The 20,566-nt window shown below is 44.0% G+C and overlaps 1 protein-coding gene across 3 annotated transcripts in view; it reads left to right on the top strand.

The window, feature by feature from the left end:
- Positions 1–20,566, top strand: part of MIB2 (MIB E3 ubiquitin protein ligase 2) — a 46,430-nt gene that overhangs the window by 17,215 nt on the left and 8,649 nt on the right. For 2 of the 3 annotated variants that reach the window (XM_066563910.1, XM_066563909.1), the window contains exons 4-15: positions 4,492–4,598; positions 6,976–7,170; positions 8,889–9,031; positions 10,781–10,888; positions 11,951–12,055; positions 12,953–13,115; positions 14,678–14,811; positions 16,570–16,718; positions 17,354–17,510; positions 18,559–18,713; positions 19,195–19,321; positions 19,931–20,161. In XM_066563910.1, coding sequence (XP_066420007.1) covers positions 4,492–4,598; positions 6,976–7,170; positions 8,889–9,031; positions 10,781–10,888; positions 11,951–12,055; positions 12,953–13,115; positions 14,678–14,811; positions 16,570–16,718; positions 17,354–17,510; positions 18,559–18,713; positions 19,195–19,321; positions 19,931–20,161 — 1,774 coding nt within the window. The remainder of the gene's footprint in view (positions 1–4,491; positions 4,599–6,975; positions 7,171–8,888; positions 9,032–10,780; positions 10,889–11,950; positions 12,056–12,952; positions 13,116–14,677; positions 14,812–16,569; positions 16,719–17,353; positions 17,511–18,558; positions 18,714–19,194; positions 19,322–19,930; positions 20,162–20,566) is intronic. The other variant, XM_066563911.1, reaches the window with a different exon arrangement.

The raw sequence follows: 20,566 nt of genomic DNA, 5'->3' as shown, positions 1-20,566 counted from the left end.
TTTTGACTACAGGATAAAGCACAATGGGAGAAAATATTTGTATTTCTTGTGCTTGATTACACAAAACATTTCCCTGTGCAGCTCGCTGGCTCCTCCAGCTCCATTGTTTGCCAGCGAGCCAGCTTTGGGGGTTACCATAAAACCACAGTTTTTACTGATAAAGATGTGGATATAAGGATATCCACATGTATGATATAAGGATACAGCTGGTTTTGTCATGAACTGTGTCTTGCCAAGGATGGAGAGGATTGGAAAGGAAAAAATCTGAGTCAAGACAGTTCCTGAAATAAATAAATAGGTTTCTGTGATCCAAATAAATTAGTTTAGGGTTATCAAAAAACCACTGGTAATTAAATATGTTCTAAGGATACAGCTGGTTTTGTCAATAAATGTGCCTTGTTAAGGAAGAAGAGGATTGAAAAGGAAAAAATCTGGGTAAAGGCAGCTCCAGAAATAGGTTTCTGTGATCCAAATTACTTTTGGGGTTACCATAAAACCCACAGATAAATGAATGTGTTTTAAGGATACAGCTTATTTTGTCAATAAATGTGCTTTGTCAAGGATGGAGAGGATTGAAAAGGGACAAAATCTGGGTGAAGGCAGCTCCTGAAATAGGTTTCTGTGATCCTGATCTTAGCCTGGTTCCTGCTTGAGTAGCCAGCAGCCATCTGTCAGAAGTGCCTCCTTTATCCTCTGCTGGAACAGTTTCAGGAGAAGCTTTGCTGGGAGGATTAAAAACCTGGGATTTCTTGCTTTGAGGTCACTTCTGCCTGTAGCTCCTGCAGGATCTTCGTGTTTTGGCCTTTCTGGAGGTGGACCTCGGTGTGTCCTGGCTGGGATGTGGGTTTGTGTCTCCCACGAGTTGAAAATCTGGTTTAGAGCTGTGCCTTTATGAAGGGTTTTGTGTGATATTTATTTATTTATTATCACAGGTTTATGGGCTGCCACTTTACAGGGTGAGCATCCCTTCTACTTCTTGGTCCTCTTAGTTATGTTTATTTCTTCAGATAAGAACTTTGTGCAGCAGAAAAATCCCACTGAACACATCAGCCATGCCTGGTGTGAAGGAGCTCTGCTTGCTGCTGCAAATTTAAAGTAGTTTTTGTTTTAATTTCTCCAGATCAGTCAATTTGGAGGGATTAATGTGATATTTATGGGCTGCCACCTTACAGGGTCACCATCCCTTCTACTTCTTAGTCCTCTTAGTTATGTTTATTTCTTCAGATAAGAACTTTGTGCAGCAGAAAAATCTCACAAAGCACATCAACATGTGGTGTGAAGGAGCTCTGGCCTGCTGCTGCAAATTTAAAGTAGTTTTTGTTTAAATTTCTCCAGATCAGTCAATTTGGAGGGATTAATGTGATATTTATGGGCTGCCACCTTACAGGGTGCCCATCCTTTCTGTTTCCTGGTCCCTTAATTGTGTTTATTTCTTCAGATAAGAACTTTCTGCACCAGAAAAATCCCACTGAACACATCAGCCATGCCTGGTGTGAAGGAGCTCTGGCTTGTTGCTGCCAATTTAAAGTAGTTTTTGTTTGAATTTCTCCAGATCAGTGGATTTGGATCTCCCATCCCTCTCTGTAAAAGCAGGGGTGATGCTGCTGTTCCAGATGCAGCTCAGGGGTGTCAAAACCCAAATCAGCGCCTCAGAGAAGCTGGAGCAGGCAGAAGATCCCCAGGGAGTGGTTCCCAGGGAGCCACAACTTCATTCTGGACACTTCATGCTCCCAAGTGCTCTCTGGGCCCTGCAGTAATTTAATATCCTTGGAATTTGCAGGGCAGAAATGGCTGCAGACTCGTGCTGTCATAATTAAATCTGTTATTACATTTGTTATTAAAGGCAGCACCACAGTGATTAAATTTATCCCAGGGGTATTTTTGCGTCACACTGGGTAACTTTGGTTGTTAGCCAGTATTTGAAGCAAAACATTGAATTAGATTAAAACCTTGATAAGAATCTTTGGCCGAGGAGATTTGGTGCTTGCATCAGAATCGGGGTCAGAATTTTGGTGAGGCACTTCTGGCCCCAGAATTTCAGCAGGACAGGAGATGGAGTTTCTTACAATTTCCTTTTTTAAGGAAACTCAGCTTTCTAAATTGATCAGCTTTGTTTTTTTGGTCTCCATCCACAAATTTCAGAGGAGGTGGCAGGTTAATGTGAGAGGGTTGAGCTGGGGAATGACTGCTGTTACATGATAATCCAAAAAGGGAACTTCTGCTAAGAATAGAACGAGGGGTGGATATTTTGCTACTTAAACATCTTAAGCTCAGCTTGGTGCTTTATTTTACTATCACTAAGAATCTTTGCATTGAATCCCATCCCTTGTGAGAGGAGGCTTTGGAAGAGAGAGTTATATTTTTATCACTTTGTCTCAGGGCTTGGCTCGGACATCTTTGATAAATAATTAGAAAAAGCATTGAACAAAATGCAGTGGAGACATCCAGGCTGTTTCAGAGGCTGTACCCAGATCCATGCTGGTTTTTGAAGCCAGTCTGTAGTGCCTGACAGTGCAATGAAATGAATGCTGAGCACTGGCTCTTTATAGCTGAGCCTTTCCCTCCACTGTCATTATCTTCTTTCATAACAATATCCAGCCTTGATGGTGCTCAAAGCAGACAAAATCTCAACCCTCCAAACACAGGGCCTTCATTTTCCTCCTGCTGAGCTCCAGCCTGGCTAATGAATGAATATTAATTATTATTCATTATAACAGCAAGGCATAAATGGTCCCTCCCTCTTTTGAAACCCACAGGGTTGTAAACCACAGGTGGGAGATCTGCTAACAGGTTCAGAAAAGTAAAAGATTTAAGCATTTGCTGGATAAGTAAACACTTAAGTTCAAGCCTAAGCTTTTTATCCCCCTGAGTCTCCACCTTCCCTCTGGAGGTATTAGAAGGAAAAGAAATGCTCTGAGGTCAGCCCTACCCCCAGGAAGCTTCCCCTCCCCTTGCCCTGTGCAGCAGCTGCTGAACTTGGGCTGCCCTGTCTGGGCTGGGGCTTGCCAAGAGCCTGTCTGGCTCCAGGGGCATGGATTGGGGCACCTGGAAAAGGGATTGGGGCGCCTAGAAAAGGGATTGGGGCACCAAGAAAAGGGATTGGGGCACCTAGAAAAGGGACTGTGGCCTGAAAAGGGATCGGACCCTGAGTGAGCAGCCAGGCAGGACCCTGTGGATTTTGGTGACTGATGAGAAGGCTTTGTGGATTTTACCTCGAGAAGGGATTGTGCCCTGGCTGAGCAGCCAGGCAGGACCCTGGGGTATTTTGGTGGCTTTGTGGATTGTACCCTGAACCTGAGCAGCCAGGCAGTCCCCGTGGATTTTGGTGGCTTGGTGACTCATGAGGCGGATTTTTGGATTGTACTCTGGCTGAGCAGCCAGGCAGTCCCCGTGGATTTTGGTGGCTTGGTGACTCATGAGGCGGATTTTTGGATTGTACTCTGAGTGAGCAGCCAGGCAGGTTTCTGTGGATTTTGGTGGCTTTTTGGATTGTACCCTTGCTGAACAGCCAGGCAGGTGCCCGTGGATTTTGGTGGCTTTTTGGATTGTGTCCTGAAAAAGGATTGTACTCTGAAAAGGGACTGTACCCTGGCTGAACAGCCAGGCAGGTTTCTGTGGATTTTGGTGGCTTTTTGGATTGTACCCTGAAAAAGGATTGCACTGTGGGTGAGCAGCCAGGCAGTCCCCGTGGATTTTGGTGCCTTGCTGGCTGGTGAGGAGGATTTTTGGATTGCACTCTGTGTGAGCAGCCAGGCAGTCCCCGTGGATTTTGGTGCCTTGCTGGCTGGTGAGAAGGATTTTTGGATTGCACTCTGTGTGAGCAGCCAGGCAGTCCCCGTGGATTTTGGTGCCTTGCTGGCTGATGAGAAGGATTTTTGGATTGCACTGTGGGTGAGCAGCCAGGCAGGTTTCTGTGGATTTTGGTGCCTTACTGGCTGATGAGGAGGATTTTTGGATTGCACTCTGTGTGAGCAGCCAGGCAGTCCCCGTGGATTTTGGTGCCTTGCTGGCTGGTGAGGAGGATTTTTGGATTGCACTCTGTGTGAGCAGCCAGGCAGGTTTCTGTGGATTTTGGTGCCTTGCTGGCTGATGAGGAGCCTTTGTGGCAGCCTGGGGACAGCAGAGGGGCTGTCTCTGTGACATTATGGGCATTGGGAGCTGCTTTAACAGGACATCAGACCCCCTCTTCACCATCACGTAGGTGCCTCTCTCCTTCTCCCTGCACTGGGGGGTCTGTGCTGGGCTGGGAGTGCAGGGCAGAGCCTGGAACGTTCCAGAATTCCACAGCCCTGCTGCTCTGAGCTGCTCTGAGCCTCTGCTTGCAGAAGGTGCTGGGCTCCATCCCTGCCTCCCTGCAGGGCCACCCCAAAAATGTCATTACCCTCAAGTGAGGGGGGGTCCTCGTGGCCCAGCCCTCAGCTGGAACAGAGCTTTGGCACTTCTGCAACAACAACAACAAATTCATTTCTTCCTCTGGTTTTGTTTTTGCAGGGTCCTCGTGAGCCCTCGGCAGAATCTGACTCGCATCACCCTAAAAGGGACTTTCCAGGGGGCTAAAGTGGTGCGTGGGCCTGACTGGGAGTGGGGCAACCAGGATGGTAAGCTGCTTTTGGGATGGCCTGTAGAATTTGATTTTTTGTATATATTTAAATATATCTATGTTAAAAATATTTAATTTTAAAATAAATTTTTATTTTATAGTTTATAGTTTAAGTTATTTAATATTTAATGTTTTTATTTTCTTTTTATTTAATATTTGATGTTTTTATTTTCTTTCCATTTTAATTTATATTTTATATTTATACATTACTTTTTATATTTCATATTTTAACTTTAATTCATATTCTATATTTATATTTTCTTTTTATAATTTAAATTGTAATTCTTATTTATATTTTATATTATAATATTTAATTTATATGTTTACTATTTATATTTACATTTCTAAGTTCATATTTATATTTTTGTATTTATAATTAATAATTATATTTTATTCCTATTTTTATATTTATCTATTTTTAAAAATATATAGCTATTCATTTATATATGGTTTTTTAGCTGATTTTGGGGTGTAGTGCCTGTCCTGCTTTCTGTAGGAATTGAAACCTTCAGGCTGAGACTCCAGTGGGACACAAATATTATTTTAACTGTTTTTGGGGTGTAGTGCCTGTTCTGCTTTCTGTAGGAATTGAAACCTTCAGGCTGAGAATGCAATGGAACAAAAATGGGTTTTTTAACTGATTTTGGGGTGTAGTGCCTGTCCCCAGGTCAGTGACAGCAGTTGCTGAGTGCTGCTCCAGGGCTGAGGGAGCTTTCCTGCCCCTTTGTCCCAGAGCCCTGCACACACCCTGTAATGTTTACAGCTCCTTTTCCCCCTCAAGAATTAAGTCAAAAGTTCAAAGGTTTCCAGAGTTGACTCTGCCATTTATTGCAGCCCTGGGTTCAGGGGAGGATGTGGATCCTTGCAGGGCCTGAGAGTAAATAATCAGCTTATTCTCAATACAGCTCATCCATCCTCTGGAGATCACAGCAGCATTTACATGTCTGAGACTTGTGTTGCTGACAGTGCTGCTGACCTGAAAGCAGCTCCGTGAGCAGAAGCAGAGAGAGGAGCCCTGAATCCACCCCTCAGCTGCTCTCTGCTGGGAAAAGAAGAAATTAAGAATTTAGTTTCTTTAAATGGGATAACTTGAATCTGAAATTAAACAGAATTTAAATAGGATAACCCAGAATTTAACTGGGTAACTATAGCTCCAGCACTGGTTCTGGATAAATCATTTAAATGTCTTCCTGGGAGTGAAAAATAAGCTGTTGAGATACACATTGCAAGAATTCTGGCTCTGGTTTTGGTGGAGCTGCCCCATCCACAGCCATGGGCTTGTCATGAGTAGAACTGCCAGCAAACCCCAAAAACCTTTACATTGTGCTGATGAATGAGGAGTTCAGCTCCTTCAGGTGTTGGATTTCAGGACTTTGCAGGTAATCAGGAGTTCCTCAGTGAGACAGATCTTGCTGTCCTTGTTTGGAGAAGTCCTGGGGAAGTGTTGGGACTTGCCCAAATTGGGAATCTGCAAGCCCTGATTGCCTTCACTGCGTTGTCTCTTGGATCAGAGTCCCAGTGCCCAGCCAGATCCACCTCCCCACATCCATCCTCCTCTTCTGCATCCTTCAAGCTCCTTTCACGGGGAAAACCAAGTTTATTTGATGTTCCCCCACCTGGATGGGGTTGGGGAGGGATTTAAAGATCCTGGGTGGATCTCTAAAAGTTAGAGCTTGGATCTTGCACATGGATGGGGTTGGGGAGAGATTTAAAGATCCTGGGTGGATCTCTAAAAGTTAGATCTTAGATCTTGCAGCACATGGATGGTGGTGGGGGGATATTTAAAGATGCTAGATGGACCTTTAGCACTTGGATCTTGCAGCCCATGGATGGGGTTGGGGAGAGATTTAAAGATCCTGGGTGGCTTTTAGCACTTGGATCTTGGATCTTGCACATGGATGGGGTTGGGGAGAGATTTAAAGATCCTGGGTGGATCTTTAGCACTTGGATCTTGGATCTTGCCCGTGGATGGTGTTGGGGAGACATTTAAAGATGCTGGGTGAATCTTTAGCACTTGGATCTTGCAGCACATGAATGGGGTTGGGGAGAGATTTAAAGATCCTGGGTGGATCTTTAGCACTTGGATCTTGGATCTTGCCCGTGGATGGTGTTGGGGAGACATTTAAAGATGCTGGGTGGATCTCTAACAGTTGGGTCCTGGATCTTGCAGCACTGCTGAGTATTTTTGTTGCCACAGTGTGGTGCCATGACACCACGTGTGCGTTCCCCAGCTAGGCCACGCTCCTGCACACCAGGAATCCTCCACAGAATCATTCCAAAATCAACTTTAACACAGAGATCCCCTCCTAATCACCCAAAAGGAGTTGTCTCATGATCCAATTTTCCTGATTTACCTTTTCTTTTCCTCCCCTCAGGGGGTGAGGGCAAGACGGGCCGCGTGGTCGATATCCGGGGCTGGGACGTGGAGACCGGCCGCAGCGTCGCCAGCGTCACCTGGGCAGACGGAACCACCAACGTCTACAGGGTGGGCCACAAGGGAAAAGTGGACCTCAAATGTACCGTGGAGGCTTCTGGGGGCTTCTACTACAAGGAGCACCTCCCAAAATTAGGTGGGTTTGGAGACAAATCTTTGCTGGGTGAAGTCTTTGTTGAGGGGTTGTGGTTCGCGCGGCCGTTGGCGCTGCTGGAGCCGTTTTTTTGTTTGGAAGACAAAACCACCTCCTGGTTTTCTAAAGTTCCCACATAATGAGCAGCATTTGAGAGGATTTGGTTTGTGTGTGAACATCCTGCTTGATCTCAGAGCGATTGATGAAATAGTTTGGACTTTCAGTGTTAAAACCATCAGATGCCCACAGTTCTATCCCAAGGAATGCAACCTCTGCTGGAAATGCAGGAAATTCCCACTCTGCTACAGAGAACCCAACTTTTCTCACTTTTGTCACATTTGTCAATCCAAAGCTTTTCATTCTTCAGGCAGGTTGGTGTTCACTGTGCTTTTAGGGAGCAAACACTCTCCTGGTGGAGCCAAAAGGGGGAATATGACCAAAGGGAGAGTTTGGAGAATGGAACAATCAAAAAAATTAGAAAAAGTGATGTGAAAAAGTGATGACTGTACTGGCAATTTGCTGCAATCCCCCTTTCCTCTTAAGTCCAAGGAGACTCCTTGTGTTTTTGGACTTGAAGCTTTTTTTTTACTCAGTTGTAGTTTAGCTGTGGGGTTGTTTTTCTTTTAATGAGGTGCAGGGACCATCTTTGGCTCCCCTGAAGGAAAACAGAGGGGGCAGTTCTGGTGTTTGCAGCAGCACAATCAGGGGCTTTTATCAGATAAAACTTTTCAGGCAGATTTTTCCCAGCCCTTCTCAAACTTTTCTCTCCCTGAGCACCTTGGCCAAAGGCATGAGGGGAGGGAAGGGTTGGATGAGGAGCTGAATTCCAGGGGTGGGGATGCATGGGATGGGTGGGAGGGGAAGGAACTGCTCAGAGTGAATTCTGTGCCTGCCTGTGGTGGGGAGAACTAATTTTGGGTGCTGTGTGGGCATGTCTGAACAGCACTTGTGGGTGAGTGGATTGCTAAGAACAGCTCCTGGTGTCTGCCACGGCCTGAGAGGCATTCAGAAGGGACAAAATGGCTCTTGCTGGAGCTGTTTTATTAATATAGTGTAATTGCAATAGAATTGTAATTGTAAAATTGTAAATTGTAAAATAGAATTGGAATATCATGTAATTATTAGTATAATTAGAGTTAAATCCTACTGATTTCTCTGCTGCCCTATAGAGTGTATAGGGCATGAAAAGGGGTTTTAATATAGTGTAATTATAATGGAATTGTAATTGTAAATTGTAAAATAGAATTGGAATATCATGTAATTATTAATATAATTAGAGTTAAATCCTACTGATTTCTCTGCTGCCCTACAGAGTGTATAGGGCATGAAAAGGGGTTTTAATATAGTGTAGTTGTAGTAGAATTGTAATTGTAAAATAGAATTGGAATATAATGTAATTATTAATATAATTACAGTTAAATCCTACTGATTTCTCTGCTGCCCTACAGAGTGTATAGGGCATGAAAAGGGGTTTTAATATAGTGTAATTATAGTAGAATTGTAACTGTAAATTATAAAATAGAATTGTAATACCATGTAATTATTAATATAATTAGAGTTAAATCCTACTGATTTCTCTGCTGCCCTATAGAGTGTATAGGGCATGAAAAGGGCTTTGCTCCATTCTGCCCCAATTAAAGTTAATTTTCAGCCCTTGTAAGGCACGCAGGGTGAGTGAGTGCACCCTGCATGCCTGTGGGTGCTGTCCTTGCTGTCCCCAGGGAAGCCAGCTGAGCTGCAGAGGAAGGAGAGCACAGACAGACATCCCTTCCAGCACGGGGACAAGGTGAAGTGCCTGCTGGACATCGACATCCTGCGGGAGATGCAGGAGGGCCACGGGGGCTGGAATCCCAAAATGGCTGAGGTGAGTCCCTGGGTACCATTGCAGCCTCTCCCTCCTTCTGCACTGCTCAGGAAATTACCAGAACATCTTTGTGTGCCCTCAGAGTTGAACTGAGTCACAAATGCAGATTTTTTTTTTTTAGTGATAGGACGCTGGAGTCAGAGTTATTTTTAGGCTCTGTTGGATTAAAATGGCCTTGTGGATCTTTGCAAAAGTCTTGGAAGCAAAAAAGAAAAACCAAAAACAACAACAGTCTAGATTGTTTGTTTTTAAATGAGCCACGAGTCTTTCCTTTGCTGTTCTGGATCCATTCCTTGTTTGGCTTTTTTTACTGGTAATTAAAGTTTATGTTTTATCAACACTGGGCTCTGTCCTTGGCCAGGGATAAAATTTCTCAGCCCATATCAGAATTTTGGAGCTTAATCTTGCCTTTAAATTAAGAGCCATCAGTCTGCTGTCACCTGTTGTTTTAAAAAACCACAGAGAGTGGAGGAAATAAAGATAGAAATGGCACTTATTACTGTAAATAGCTTGAATAAATACCATAAAACTGTAAGATATGTTAAATATCTATCCTGGCCTGACCTCCCCTATAGGTGAGGAGACTTTTTGAAACCAGGCTTTGAATTAATGTCAAGGCAAACTCTGTTATTTCAGTTTCAATGTGGAAACCTTTTAACTGAAATCTTTTAACTGAAATATTTTAACTTTTAACTGAAATATTTTAACTTTTTTGGGGGTTTTTTTCAGCCTGGCAGGCAGGGACTTGGCATCTTCTGATGAACTTTAATAAAGCTGCCAGTGGAGCTGTGAGATTTTTAATTCCAGCTCAGGAATGCACCCCCAAAGTAGATTTTGGGTGTTGCTGTGTCTGTTGCTGGTTATTAAATCTCCGTGCTCCTGAATTCCTGTTTTTTGGGCAATGCAGGGGTAGAGAGGGATATTAAACAGAGAAACAGGAACCTCTGTCACCTCAGAAATTGGCATTTTTTACCTCTTTATAAACCATGAGCTTCTCAGGACCTGATCTAGAGCCCTGCACCACCCAATCCTGTTTTTATTTTGTGTGCCTTGCCCCTTTTTCCCCTCTCAGAGTTTGCCTTGCTGGTGTTTTATAATGCAGAACAACCCTGGGTTCCCTGCCCACCCCTGTCCTTTGCAAAGAGGACGATTTGTGCTGCATTTTCAAGCATTTCTGCACTTTGTATTCCTGTCCCCCTGCTCCCTCAATGTGCTGCTCTTTTAGAGGAGCTTTTAGAGGAGCCTTTCCCTTCCTTTTCGTAGAAAAAGAATGTTTGTATCTCATGCAGGTGTTGGAAATTACGGGATTAACAGGAAAATCCAGAATTTAGGGCTCACCGGAATTTAGGACTCGGAAGTGTTGGGGTTGATGGGAAAATGCAGAATTTAGGATTGGGAAATAATGGGATGAATGGGAAAATGCAGAATTTAGGACTCACAGGAATTTAGGACTTGGAAATGTTGGGATTGGTGGGAAAATGCAGAATTTAGGATTGGGAAATAATGGGATGAATGGGAAAATGCAGAATTTAGGACTCACAGGAATTTAGGAATTGGAAATGCTGGCATTAACAGGAAAATCCAGAATTTAGGACTGGGAAATGCTGGATTTGTATGAAAACAGAATAAAGATTTGGGAGCAGCGTGGATGGGAAGTGCTGGGTGATTTACCCTCGATACCTTCTCTCCCCGCTGTGAACCGAGGTGATTTCTTTAGAAGCTTTCCCCTGTTCTGTTTCTCGCCCCAAGTTCATCGGGCAGACGGGCACCGTGCACAGGATCACGGACAGGGGGGACGTGAGGGTGCAGTTCAACAGTGACACCCGCTGGACCTTCCACCCCGGGGCCCTGACCAAGGTAGGTGCTGGGAATGCTGCAGGAGCTCACTGGTCCTGCTGGGTGGAGCCCAGAGCGTCCCCAGAGGTGCTGAAGGAGCACTCAGCTCTTCTAAACACGATTATCCTGGGTATTTTTTAATTTTTCTATTTGCCAGTCCTGAAGGTAAACTGCATTTCTTAATTCCAGCTTCCAGTCCCTCATCCTTCTGCAGCTGCCTTGCCCTTGTGATGAGCCTCTTCTCCAACAATTTCCCTTTGGTTTTTTCTTTTTGTTCTTCCTTGTTTTGTGTCTCCACGTTGTTCTTTTTTGCATCTTTGTCTCTTTGATTTCTTCTGAGTCTTTAATCCAGCCCTTCTGATTTTGTGGCTGCATTTCTAAAGCTCGCAGCTCTGGCCTTCCCCAGAGGTTTGAGGGCTTTGAGAAGTGGATAATTAGAAATAGAGGTAATTAGGTATAGAAGAAGCTGCTGGAAGACCACAAAATTCTGACCTGAGCAAGGTCACAGTGCTAAAAACTCCCAACACCAGTGGAAAGTGCAGTGTCAGACTGTTCTGCACAAAATCAGTCTGCTCTGAAAAGTGTGTTTTGACACGGCTCCCTTCCTAGCTCAGAGAGCAGAGGGAGCATCTGGCAAATTCCCAGCACAGATGAACCCTGCTTTCCCTTTTCTGTTTGAAACAACAAACATTTCACTTCCTTATTAGAGTGAGTTAAAATCTCCAGGGCCAAGCCAGGTGTAAGGAGGAGATGGACCAAGAAAACTTCTGTGCTTTATCTGGTGTTAATAATAAACCTTTTGGAGCAAAAGAAGCTAGGAAATTGTTCCAAATTATTGGAACAACTGTTCCCAATTATTTCCCTACTTAAATGTTCACTTGGCCTAAAAGAGAACTGGACTGTGTTGATTGTCTTGGTAGCTGCATTTATGTTTTGCAATTCTGTTTTTTGACTCAGTGGGTGTCTCGTTTGTTGGGATTTTTGGGAGTGGGGTGGAGGGAGCTGATCACTGTTAATTTTTTGTCTCTGTGTGTGTGTGGTGGCTTCATCCCCCAAAAGCTTATGACTTTCTTTTTCTTGTAGCTCAACACCTTTTGGGTTGGTGATGTGGTCCGGGTGATAGATGATATGGAAACGGTGAAGCGCTTCCAACCTGGTCATGGGGAGTGGACAGATGAGATGGCACCTGTGAGTGTGCTCCAGTTCCAGGACAGTCCAGTAACCTCCTGACCTTCCCCAAGAAGGACATGGGCTTGTCCCCCACCCCAAAATTCCTGCTGGGAAGTCCCTGCCCAGCCCCTGCTGCTGGTGGCTCTCGGTGACGCCGTCATGGCCGCGGCGCCCAAACGGGACAAGGGCGAATCCAACAAAAAGGATTTGGCTGCCACCAACTCATGGGAGAGGTTTCCATCACCAAAGTCCTCTTATGCCCTCCCTGACTCTCTGGAGTGAGGCAGGGAGGTGGAAAAATCAGCCCAGCATGGCTAAAAATTGGGATGCAGGTTCCTCCAGGAGCAGTTAAAGCCCAGAGGAAACCATCCCCAGTCCCAGCTTGATCAGTTTTTCTCAGCACCTCCCTCCCAGCCATTTCCAGTGTGTCTGGAAAACCCTTCCATGGACAAGGGGGAATCCAGCAAAAAGGATTTGGCTGCCACCAACTCATGGGAGAGGTTTCCATCACCAAAGTCCTCTTACGCCCTTCCTGTCTGAGGCAGGGAGGTGGAAAAATGGCCTGATCAACCCAATATGGCTAAAATTAGGATGCAGGTTCCTCCAGGAGCTGTTAAAGCCCAGAGGAAACCATCCCCAGTCCCAGTTTGATCAGTTTTTCTCAGCATCTCCCTCCCAGCCATTTCCAGTGTGTCTGGAAAACCCTTCCATGGCAAAGCAGTGAGAGAGGAACTGCTGAGAACCTTTTGGTGTCCTCGAAGTTGGAGCTGTCTGTGAATGTGTCACTTGTCCAGGTGCTTCTTTTCACACAGCAGGAGCTGCAGCTTTACAAAAAAAAAACCCAAAAAAATTAAAACATTAAAACCCCTGGTTTTGGGTCTGGGAATTTTTGCATTTTTTTCTTTTCCCTTACAGACCCTGGGGCACATTGGGAAGGTGATCAAGGTCTATGGTGATGGAGATCTGCGAGTGTCAGTGGGGGGACAGTCCTGGACCTTCAACCCTGCCTGCCTGACAGCCTACCAGAGGGAGGAGGAGGCCAACCTGATGACCACAGAGAGTGCCAAGGAGCCCAAAAGTGAGGGACAAACCTGGTCCCACCAGGCCTGGGAGATCTTTGGTCCAGCTCTTGGGGTGGTGGCAAAATCCAAGTGTTCTTCCCTGGGTGGAGAAGGGAAATTCGGCTGTGCTGTACTGGGCAGGCAAAGCTGGGCTTTGGGAAAATGCAGGATTTGGGATTGGGAAATGCTGGGATTAATTGGGAAATGCAGGATTTAGGACTTGGGAATGATGGGATTAATGGGGAAATGTAGGATTTAGAACTCACTGGAATTTAGGGCTTGGAAATGCTGGGATTAATGGGGAAATCCAGATTTCAGAACTCACTGGAATTTAGGGCTTGGAAATGTTGGGATTAATGGGGAAATGCAGGATTTAGGACTTGGGAATGATGGGATTAATGGGGAAATGCAGGATTTAGAACTAACTGGAATTTAGGGCTTGGAAATGCTGGGATTAATGGGGAAATGCAGGATTTAGGATTTGGGAATGATGGGATTAATGGGGAAATGCAGGATTTAGAACTAACTGGAATTTAGGGCTTGGAAATGCTGGGGTTAATGGGGAAATGCAGAATTGAGAACTTGGCAATGATGGGATTAATGGGGAAATTCAGGATTTAGAACTCACTGGAATTTAGGGCTTGGAAATGCTGGGATTAAGGGGGAAATGCAGGATTTAGGACTTGGAATGCAGGAAAATAGACAATAAAAGTTGGCTGTGCCTTACTGGGCAAGCAAAACTGGGCCTTAGGAAAATGCAGGATTTAGGGCTTGGAGATGCTGGTGTTAATGGGGAATGCAAGATTTAGGACTCACTGAAATTTAGAACTTGGAAATGCTGGGATTAAAGAGAAAATACAGAATTTAGGACTCAGTTGAATTGAGAACTTGGAAATGCTGGGATTAATGGGGAAATGCAGAATTTAGGACTTGGAAATGCTGGGATTAACAGGAAAATAGAGAATAAAACTTGGCTGTGCCTTACTGGGCAAGCAAAGCTGGCCTTGACAGGAAAACACAGATTTTAGGGCTTGGAAATGCTGGGTTTAACAGGAAAATACAGAATTTAGGCCTCAGAATTGCTAAGCACAGCTCTGCCCTAGGTTCAGCATTTGCCTCATCCCTGCTGTGTCTCAGTTCCCTGCTCCATCCTGTTTCCTGTACAAGGACACTGATCCTTGTGAAATACTCCAGGTCTGTGCGTGGAGCTGTTGTGAAATCAGCAATTGTTTTTGCCTAATCTGCCCTAAAATCGAGTTTGGGATCACATGCTGCATGGAGGGGATTTTTTTTTTTTTTTTTTTTTTTGGTGCTTTTCACATCTGCTCAGAATTTTTTTTTTTTTTGTGGCCTGACCATCTTTATTTCCTCTGAGTGTCAGGATCATGTGGGAGAGAGCACAGACTTTGCCAGGACTTTTTTTTTGTTGTTGTTGTTTTTTCTGATATAGATGGATCTGGAACTGTTTGCTCAAATCGGACTTGAGGCAGAACTTGCAAATTTTTTGACTTTGCACTTCTGCCACCTGTGTCCCCTCAAACACTGGGAGGTGTGGGGTGAATTTTTGTCTCTTTTTCAGGTACTTTGGTGACTGTCCTGGAGAAGCTGCTGTCCCAGAGGACAGAGTCAGAGCATGCAGGGTGCCTGGTCATTTGTGCAGCCCTCAACAATGCAGCTAAAATCCGGGAGCTCCTCCAGAAATACCCAGACAAGGCAAGTTTGGAAGACAAAAATGCTTATTTTTCCTTTGTTTTTTCTCTTTAAAACATCGTAATCAAATTTTGTACTCAGGCAGGGAAAAGGATGTGAGGAAAACAATACATCTGTCAGGCTTAGTGATATCTCCCAACAGCTGGAATATTACTTTGCTGGAATTTCTGCAAGGAGTGCAGTTGCTGCAAGGATTAAATTCACAAATTAAATGTGCATATTTTATGCCTCTAGTTCGTGGCAATAAATCTGAACTAAAGTCCTTGCAGTACCTTTGCCAAGCTGGCTTTTCCCAGATTTCCTTCAGCTGTGGAATGAGGGAGAGAGGGGTTTATCTATAGGAAAACAGGAGCAGAAATCAGAGATTTGCTGGAAAAGAAAGGCAGGGCTTGTGTCTGGCTGTGCCTGTCCTTAGAGGACCTTGTAAAATCACAGTGTTGGAATCAGGAGGGAGAGAAGCTGCCCAGATCTGTGCAGTGCCTTATCTCACGTCTGACTGGAGCAGGGAGCTGGGCTGGACTCCTCGCTGGACAATTGCAGAATGCCAAAATATCAGGATCACATCTCCAAAACCTCCTCCAGGGAGGGGCTCTGGGTTTAGGAATAGGGCAAACAAAAAAAAAAAAAAAAAAAAGGAACCACCAAATCTTGTGTCCTTGGAAACCATGAGTAACAAAAAGAGGTTTTGTTGGGGGTGTGGTTGTGGGGCTGTGACCCAGGATCAGCTCTGAAGAAGCTGATTTAGTGGTTATTTGTCTGGTATTTATTATACTTCTTTATTTATAAACTTCAGTTTAAGTTTATAAATAAATTTAAGTTATAAATAAACTTCTGGGATGGGAAGGAGACACAAATACCTGCAATTCTCACATTGATCCCAGATAGGAAGGTCCCAAGAGTAAGGAATCCATTATCTGATCAGTTATTTTAATTATACTTCTATTTCTATTTAATACATATATTAATAAATTAGCTGTTTCTGTTAGAGTCTTACAGAGAGATCAGGCTGGATTTGAGGCTGACTCAGAGCAAGTTGGGATTTCTTGGCAGGGTTTTTCCAGTTTATCAGCTCTGTCTGCCTGGTGTAGGTGGAAGAACAGCAGTGACCTCTAATTCCTCTTTGCCCAAAGGACTCTCCCATCATTTTGAGCCTGTCCAGGGAAGTGCTGCCTCTCCTGTGCTCTGACTGCTGCAGGGATAAAACCTTGATTATCAAATTGTTCTCCTTGCCAACCCGCTGAGGTTTTGTGCCTCCTTCTCTTCTCCTTATCCTCCACTGCTTTCAGAAGCTGCTTTGCCTTTTCTGTTACCTCTTTTCTACAGTGCCTTTAATTCTCCAGAACTCTCACTGCAGCACTTGAGCCCTGAGGTGTCCCCTGCAGCCCCTGAAGTGCCTGCAGCAGCACAGCACAGCACAGCAGGGACTTGGCACCTCCAGAGCTTTATGCAAAGCTTCATTTGATTTCCTCACCCATTTTCCTCTGGGGAAGGGAGTTGTTGGCAGAGCTATCAAGGAGCATTCTGCTCTCAGGCACAGAGTGATTTGGCAGCAGGGCTCTGCAGTTACAGAGCTCTGTTCTCTCTAAACATGCTGCCCTCTTCCCCTTCCAGAATATTCTGGGACAAGCTCAGCTGGGCACTGCTGAGACCCAGTGGTCTCGGTGATCCCCAGACCCTGTGGGATTTCTGCGCTGTTCCCACCCTGCTCCAGACACAAATCAAACTCGTCCCTGCATTTCTGTGTCTCTGCCCTTCCCAAAGGTGGATGCCAAGAACCAGGGCAGGACTGCCCTGCAGATTGCCTCTTACCAGGGGCACCTGGAGGTGGTGAAGGCTCTGCTGCAGGCCCATGCCAACGTGGACCTGCGAGACGACGAGGGGGACACGGCGCTGCACTATGCGGCCTTTGGGTAGGACACTTCTGCCACTGCCATGTTTCATGAAAAATCTTCTTGTGAAGGTTTTTTTCCTCTTGAGAAGCTGAGAGGCTTCAGCTTCTCCATGTTTTGTTGTTTTAGAATGTGATTTGGAGAATTGTGTACTTAGAATTGTTTACTTAGCATGTAAAATTGTTTTTACTTGGTGACCGATGACAGCTACTTGTGTCGAGGCTGTGAGCAGTCACAAGATTTTATTATAATTTTATTTTTTTTTATTCTTTGCTAGGTTTTAAAATGAATTTTTTTCTATTCTTTTAGTATAGTTTTAGTATATAATATATATCATAAATTAATAAATCAGCTTTCTGAGATACTGAGTTAACATTCTCATCTCTTCCCTTGTACTGGGAGCACCACCACACACCTCCCCACTCCTGCTGGCCCTGATGGAAATAATAATAATAATAATCCCAACTCTAACAAAACAAACAAACAAAAAAACCCCAAACAAAACAACAACAGCAAAAACTTCCCAAAAACCCCCAGTTTTTTTAACACTAAAAGGAAGCAGGGTGTGGCTGAGAGGATACAAAATTTCTGATTCCTGGAGAAAAAATTGACTGGAATGACTCAAATCTGCTTTTTTTTTTCCTTGCTTTAAACAGAAACCAAGCTGAAGTTGCCCGTGTGCTGCTGGCCAAGGGGGCCAGTGCAGACCTGCTGAACAATGCCAAGTGCACAGCCCTGTACGTCGCCGTGAGCCAGGGCTTCACCGACATGGTGAGAGCCCTCTGTGAGCTCAGCTGTGATGTCAACCTCCCAGTAAGTTTGGGGTTATTGCAGGAATTCGGGCCTGGGAGGTGTTGGAGGATTTTTTTGAGGTGGTTTTTATTTTTTTTTTTTTTTTTGAGGTGCTTCTTCGTGAGAAAAATTTGATTTACAGCCTGGAGGGAAGCTTAGATGAATGTAAAAATTCATGAATAGGCAGACATTAAACAGAAAAATAATAAACTTATGTTTCTATGGTTGTAAGAATATACCTTAAGTAAGAAACTCTATTGATAAAATAGTGAAGAGTTTATAATGTAAAAGTGTAGTTATATAAAATAAGCTAAGAATTTAGAAGTTATAATAGAAACATTTATATAGACATGAGACAGAAAGCCATTAGATAAAAGTGCAACAAAATGAAGTAAAGGTAATAAGTTAGAAAAACAAAATAAACCTTGTAACAACTATTTTGATCTATTTTAATCCAATATATATTAGATTAAAAATTATAAACTATCTTATAACAGAATTTGTGGCTACTCTTAAGCTACTGCTTACTCCTTTAAAATCTCACAACCTCTGAGATTAATGTTTATCTAAAAAATATATCATTCTTAGCCCAAAAATAGTCCTATCCCTTCATTATTAACAGCAATAATAATATTTCTTTATGTCTCACACCATCTGTGGCTTGGAGAATCCAAATTTGTCCTGTGAAAAGGCACGGGGAAATATTCCTGAATTTCAGTACCTGGAATTCCAGCTTTGATTCTGCCCCTTCTTCATCACATCAGCATTTTCTGCTCTGCTCAGCCTTCCAGGGAGAGCTGAGCTGCTGTTCCTGTGTGTTGTGCCCACACTCCTGTTCCCAAAACCAAGATTTTTTAACATTTTTAATGCAGGCAGTGATAGTGACTTGGACCCAGCCTATTTTGAGGGTTTGTTGGTTTTATTGCTCATTATTTATTTGTAGGTTTTATTGTACTGTGTGCTGGGCCATCCCTCAGAGGAGCTGGTCAGGAGTTCCAGCAGCTCCCAGGGGGATTCCTTGGGGTTCCTGGGGTTGGTAACCTGGGTTTGCTTTGCTCTCCACGTGTAGGATTCCCAGGGAGACACCCCCCTGCATTATGCCATCACCCTGGACTACAAAGTGGTGATTGAGATCCTCACTGAAGTTCCAAATATCGATTTCACCGTCCAGAACTGTCAAGGCTTCAACCTGCTCCACTACGCTGCCCTGAAAGGCAACAAGCTGTAAGTTACCTTTATTTTTTTTTTCCATTTTTATGCCTTTTTCAGGTGTTAATTTGTGCTGGCTGGCTGAGGAAGTGGCAGATGTGGTTCTGGGTAGTTGGTTAAACATTTTTTTGGGTTTGGATTGGCTCCTTCAGCCCTTCACAGGAAACTCCTGCCTGCTTTCCCCATCCCATCTTTCTCATGCCTTCCCTGGGCTGGGAAATCTCTGTTTCTGGACAGTCTCAGATATTTGGGTCTTAGTTAAGCCTCTGGAACTCTTCCAAAAATAAATCTCCTCATTATTTTCAAAGCAATGTGGCCTTCCCCTACTTTATTAAATAAGAACTGAAGGGTTGTGTTGTATTCCTGTGATTGTTTGTGGGTTTGAGGGACTGCTCCTCATTGCTGGTGTCATGGTAAAACACGGACCTTGCTGGCTCCTGAACAGGAGAGGCAGAAATTCATTCTTCCATCTTTAATAACCTCTCCAACTCTGCAGAGCCATAAAGAAAATTCTGGCCAGGGCTCGACAGCTGGTGGACTCCAAAAAGGAAGATGGATTCACTGCCCTGCACCTTGCTGCTCTCAACAACCACATGGAAGTGGCTGAAATTCTCATCAAAGAGGTAAGAAATTAAACCAAAATCAAGAAAAAGTTTGTCAAACACCCGTCAGTGAAATTGTCTGACAAGTTGGTGCTCCTTGTGAGGAGCAGATAACTCAGCTGAACCCAGCAAAGGTGCAGGGGGGTTTGGGAGCTGCCAGCCCCCACACCCTGAGTTCTGCAGCCCAGCCCAGCAGCCCCGTGCTGCAATTCCTGCCCCACCTGCCCTGGTGCAATTCCTGCTTTCCCAGGGTCCCCCGAGGGGTGATTTTACATTATTGACTTCAAAGCATCTACAGCATGGTAGAACTAAAACTGATGAGCCAAAAACCACTTATTGCTCATTGTAATTAGGAAATAGTTAACTTCTGATTATGATGGTGTGAATTATAACATCTGTATTGTCTCACCCTTCTCACGAGACTGAAAATGGAATAAAAGTTTTTAAAACATGTCTCAGCTGCCCCATCCCTGGGCCAGAAAAGGATATTATTGTCTGACAGATCAGTGTGAGGAGCAGATAGCTTGGCTAAACTGTCCAGCAAAGGTGCAGTGGGATTTGGGAGCTGCCAGGCTCCACACTCTTGAGTTCTGCAGCCCCATGACCTCAGTGCAATTGCTGCTTTTGCAGGGTCGCTGTGATGTGAACGTGAAGAACAGCAGGAAGCAGAGCCCCCTGCACCTGGCAGTGATCCAGGGCCACGTGGCCATGGTGCAGCTGCTGGTGAGCCAGGGCAGCGATGTCAATGCTGAGGATGAGGATGGTGACACCGCCATGCACATGGCCCTGGAGCGGCAGCAGCTCATGGCCCTGGCCCTGGAGAAGAGGGACGGGGAGATGGGAGCCACCCTCCTGGCCAAGGTGAGCACAGGTCCAGCAGGACACCTGCAGAAGGTGGTGTTCTGGTGATTTTTGGGTGATTCTTTTTGGTATTATATGTGATATATATTTTAAAGTATATATTAATATATGTATTGTTGTTGTTGTTGTTATATTATATTATATTATATTATATTATATTATATTATATTATATTATATTATATTATATTATATATACTGTATTATATTATATATACTGTATTATATTATATATACTGTATTGTATTATATTATTATTATATAGCATAATATATATTATTATAATATATATTATATTATATTATATTATACTATATTATACTATACTATATTATACTATATTACATTACATTATATTATATGTTATTATTATATTATATTATATTATATTATATTATATTATATT

Source organism: Molothrus aeneus, chromosome 21 (genome assembly GCF_037042795.1).
Source record: "Molothrus aeneus isolate 106 chromosome 21, BPBGC_Maene_1.0, whole genome shotgun sequence".
NCBI classification, from domain to species: Eukaryota; Metazoa; Chordata; class Aves; order Passeriformes; family Icteridae; genus Molothrus; species Molothrus aeneus.
The sequence above is the reverse complement of the archived record's forward strand: the minus strand, read 5'-3'. Positions and strand labels throughout refer to the sequence as shown.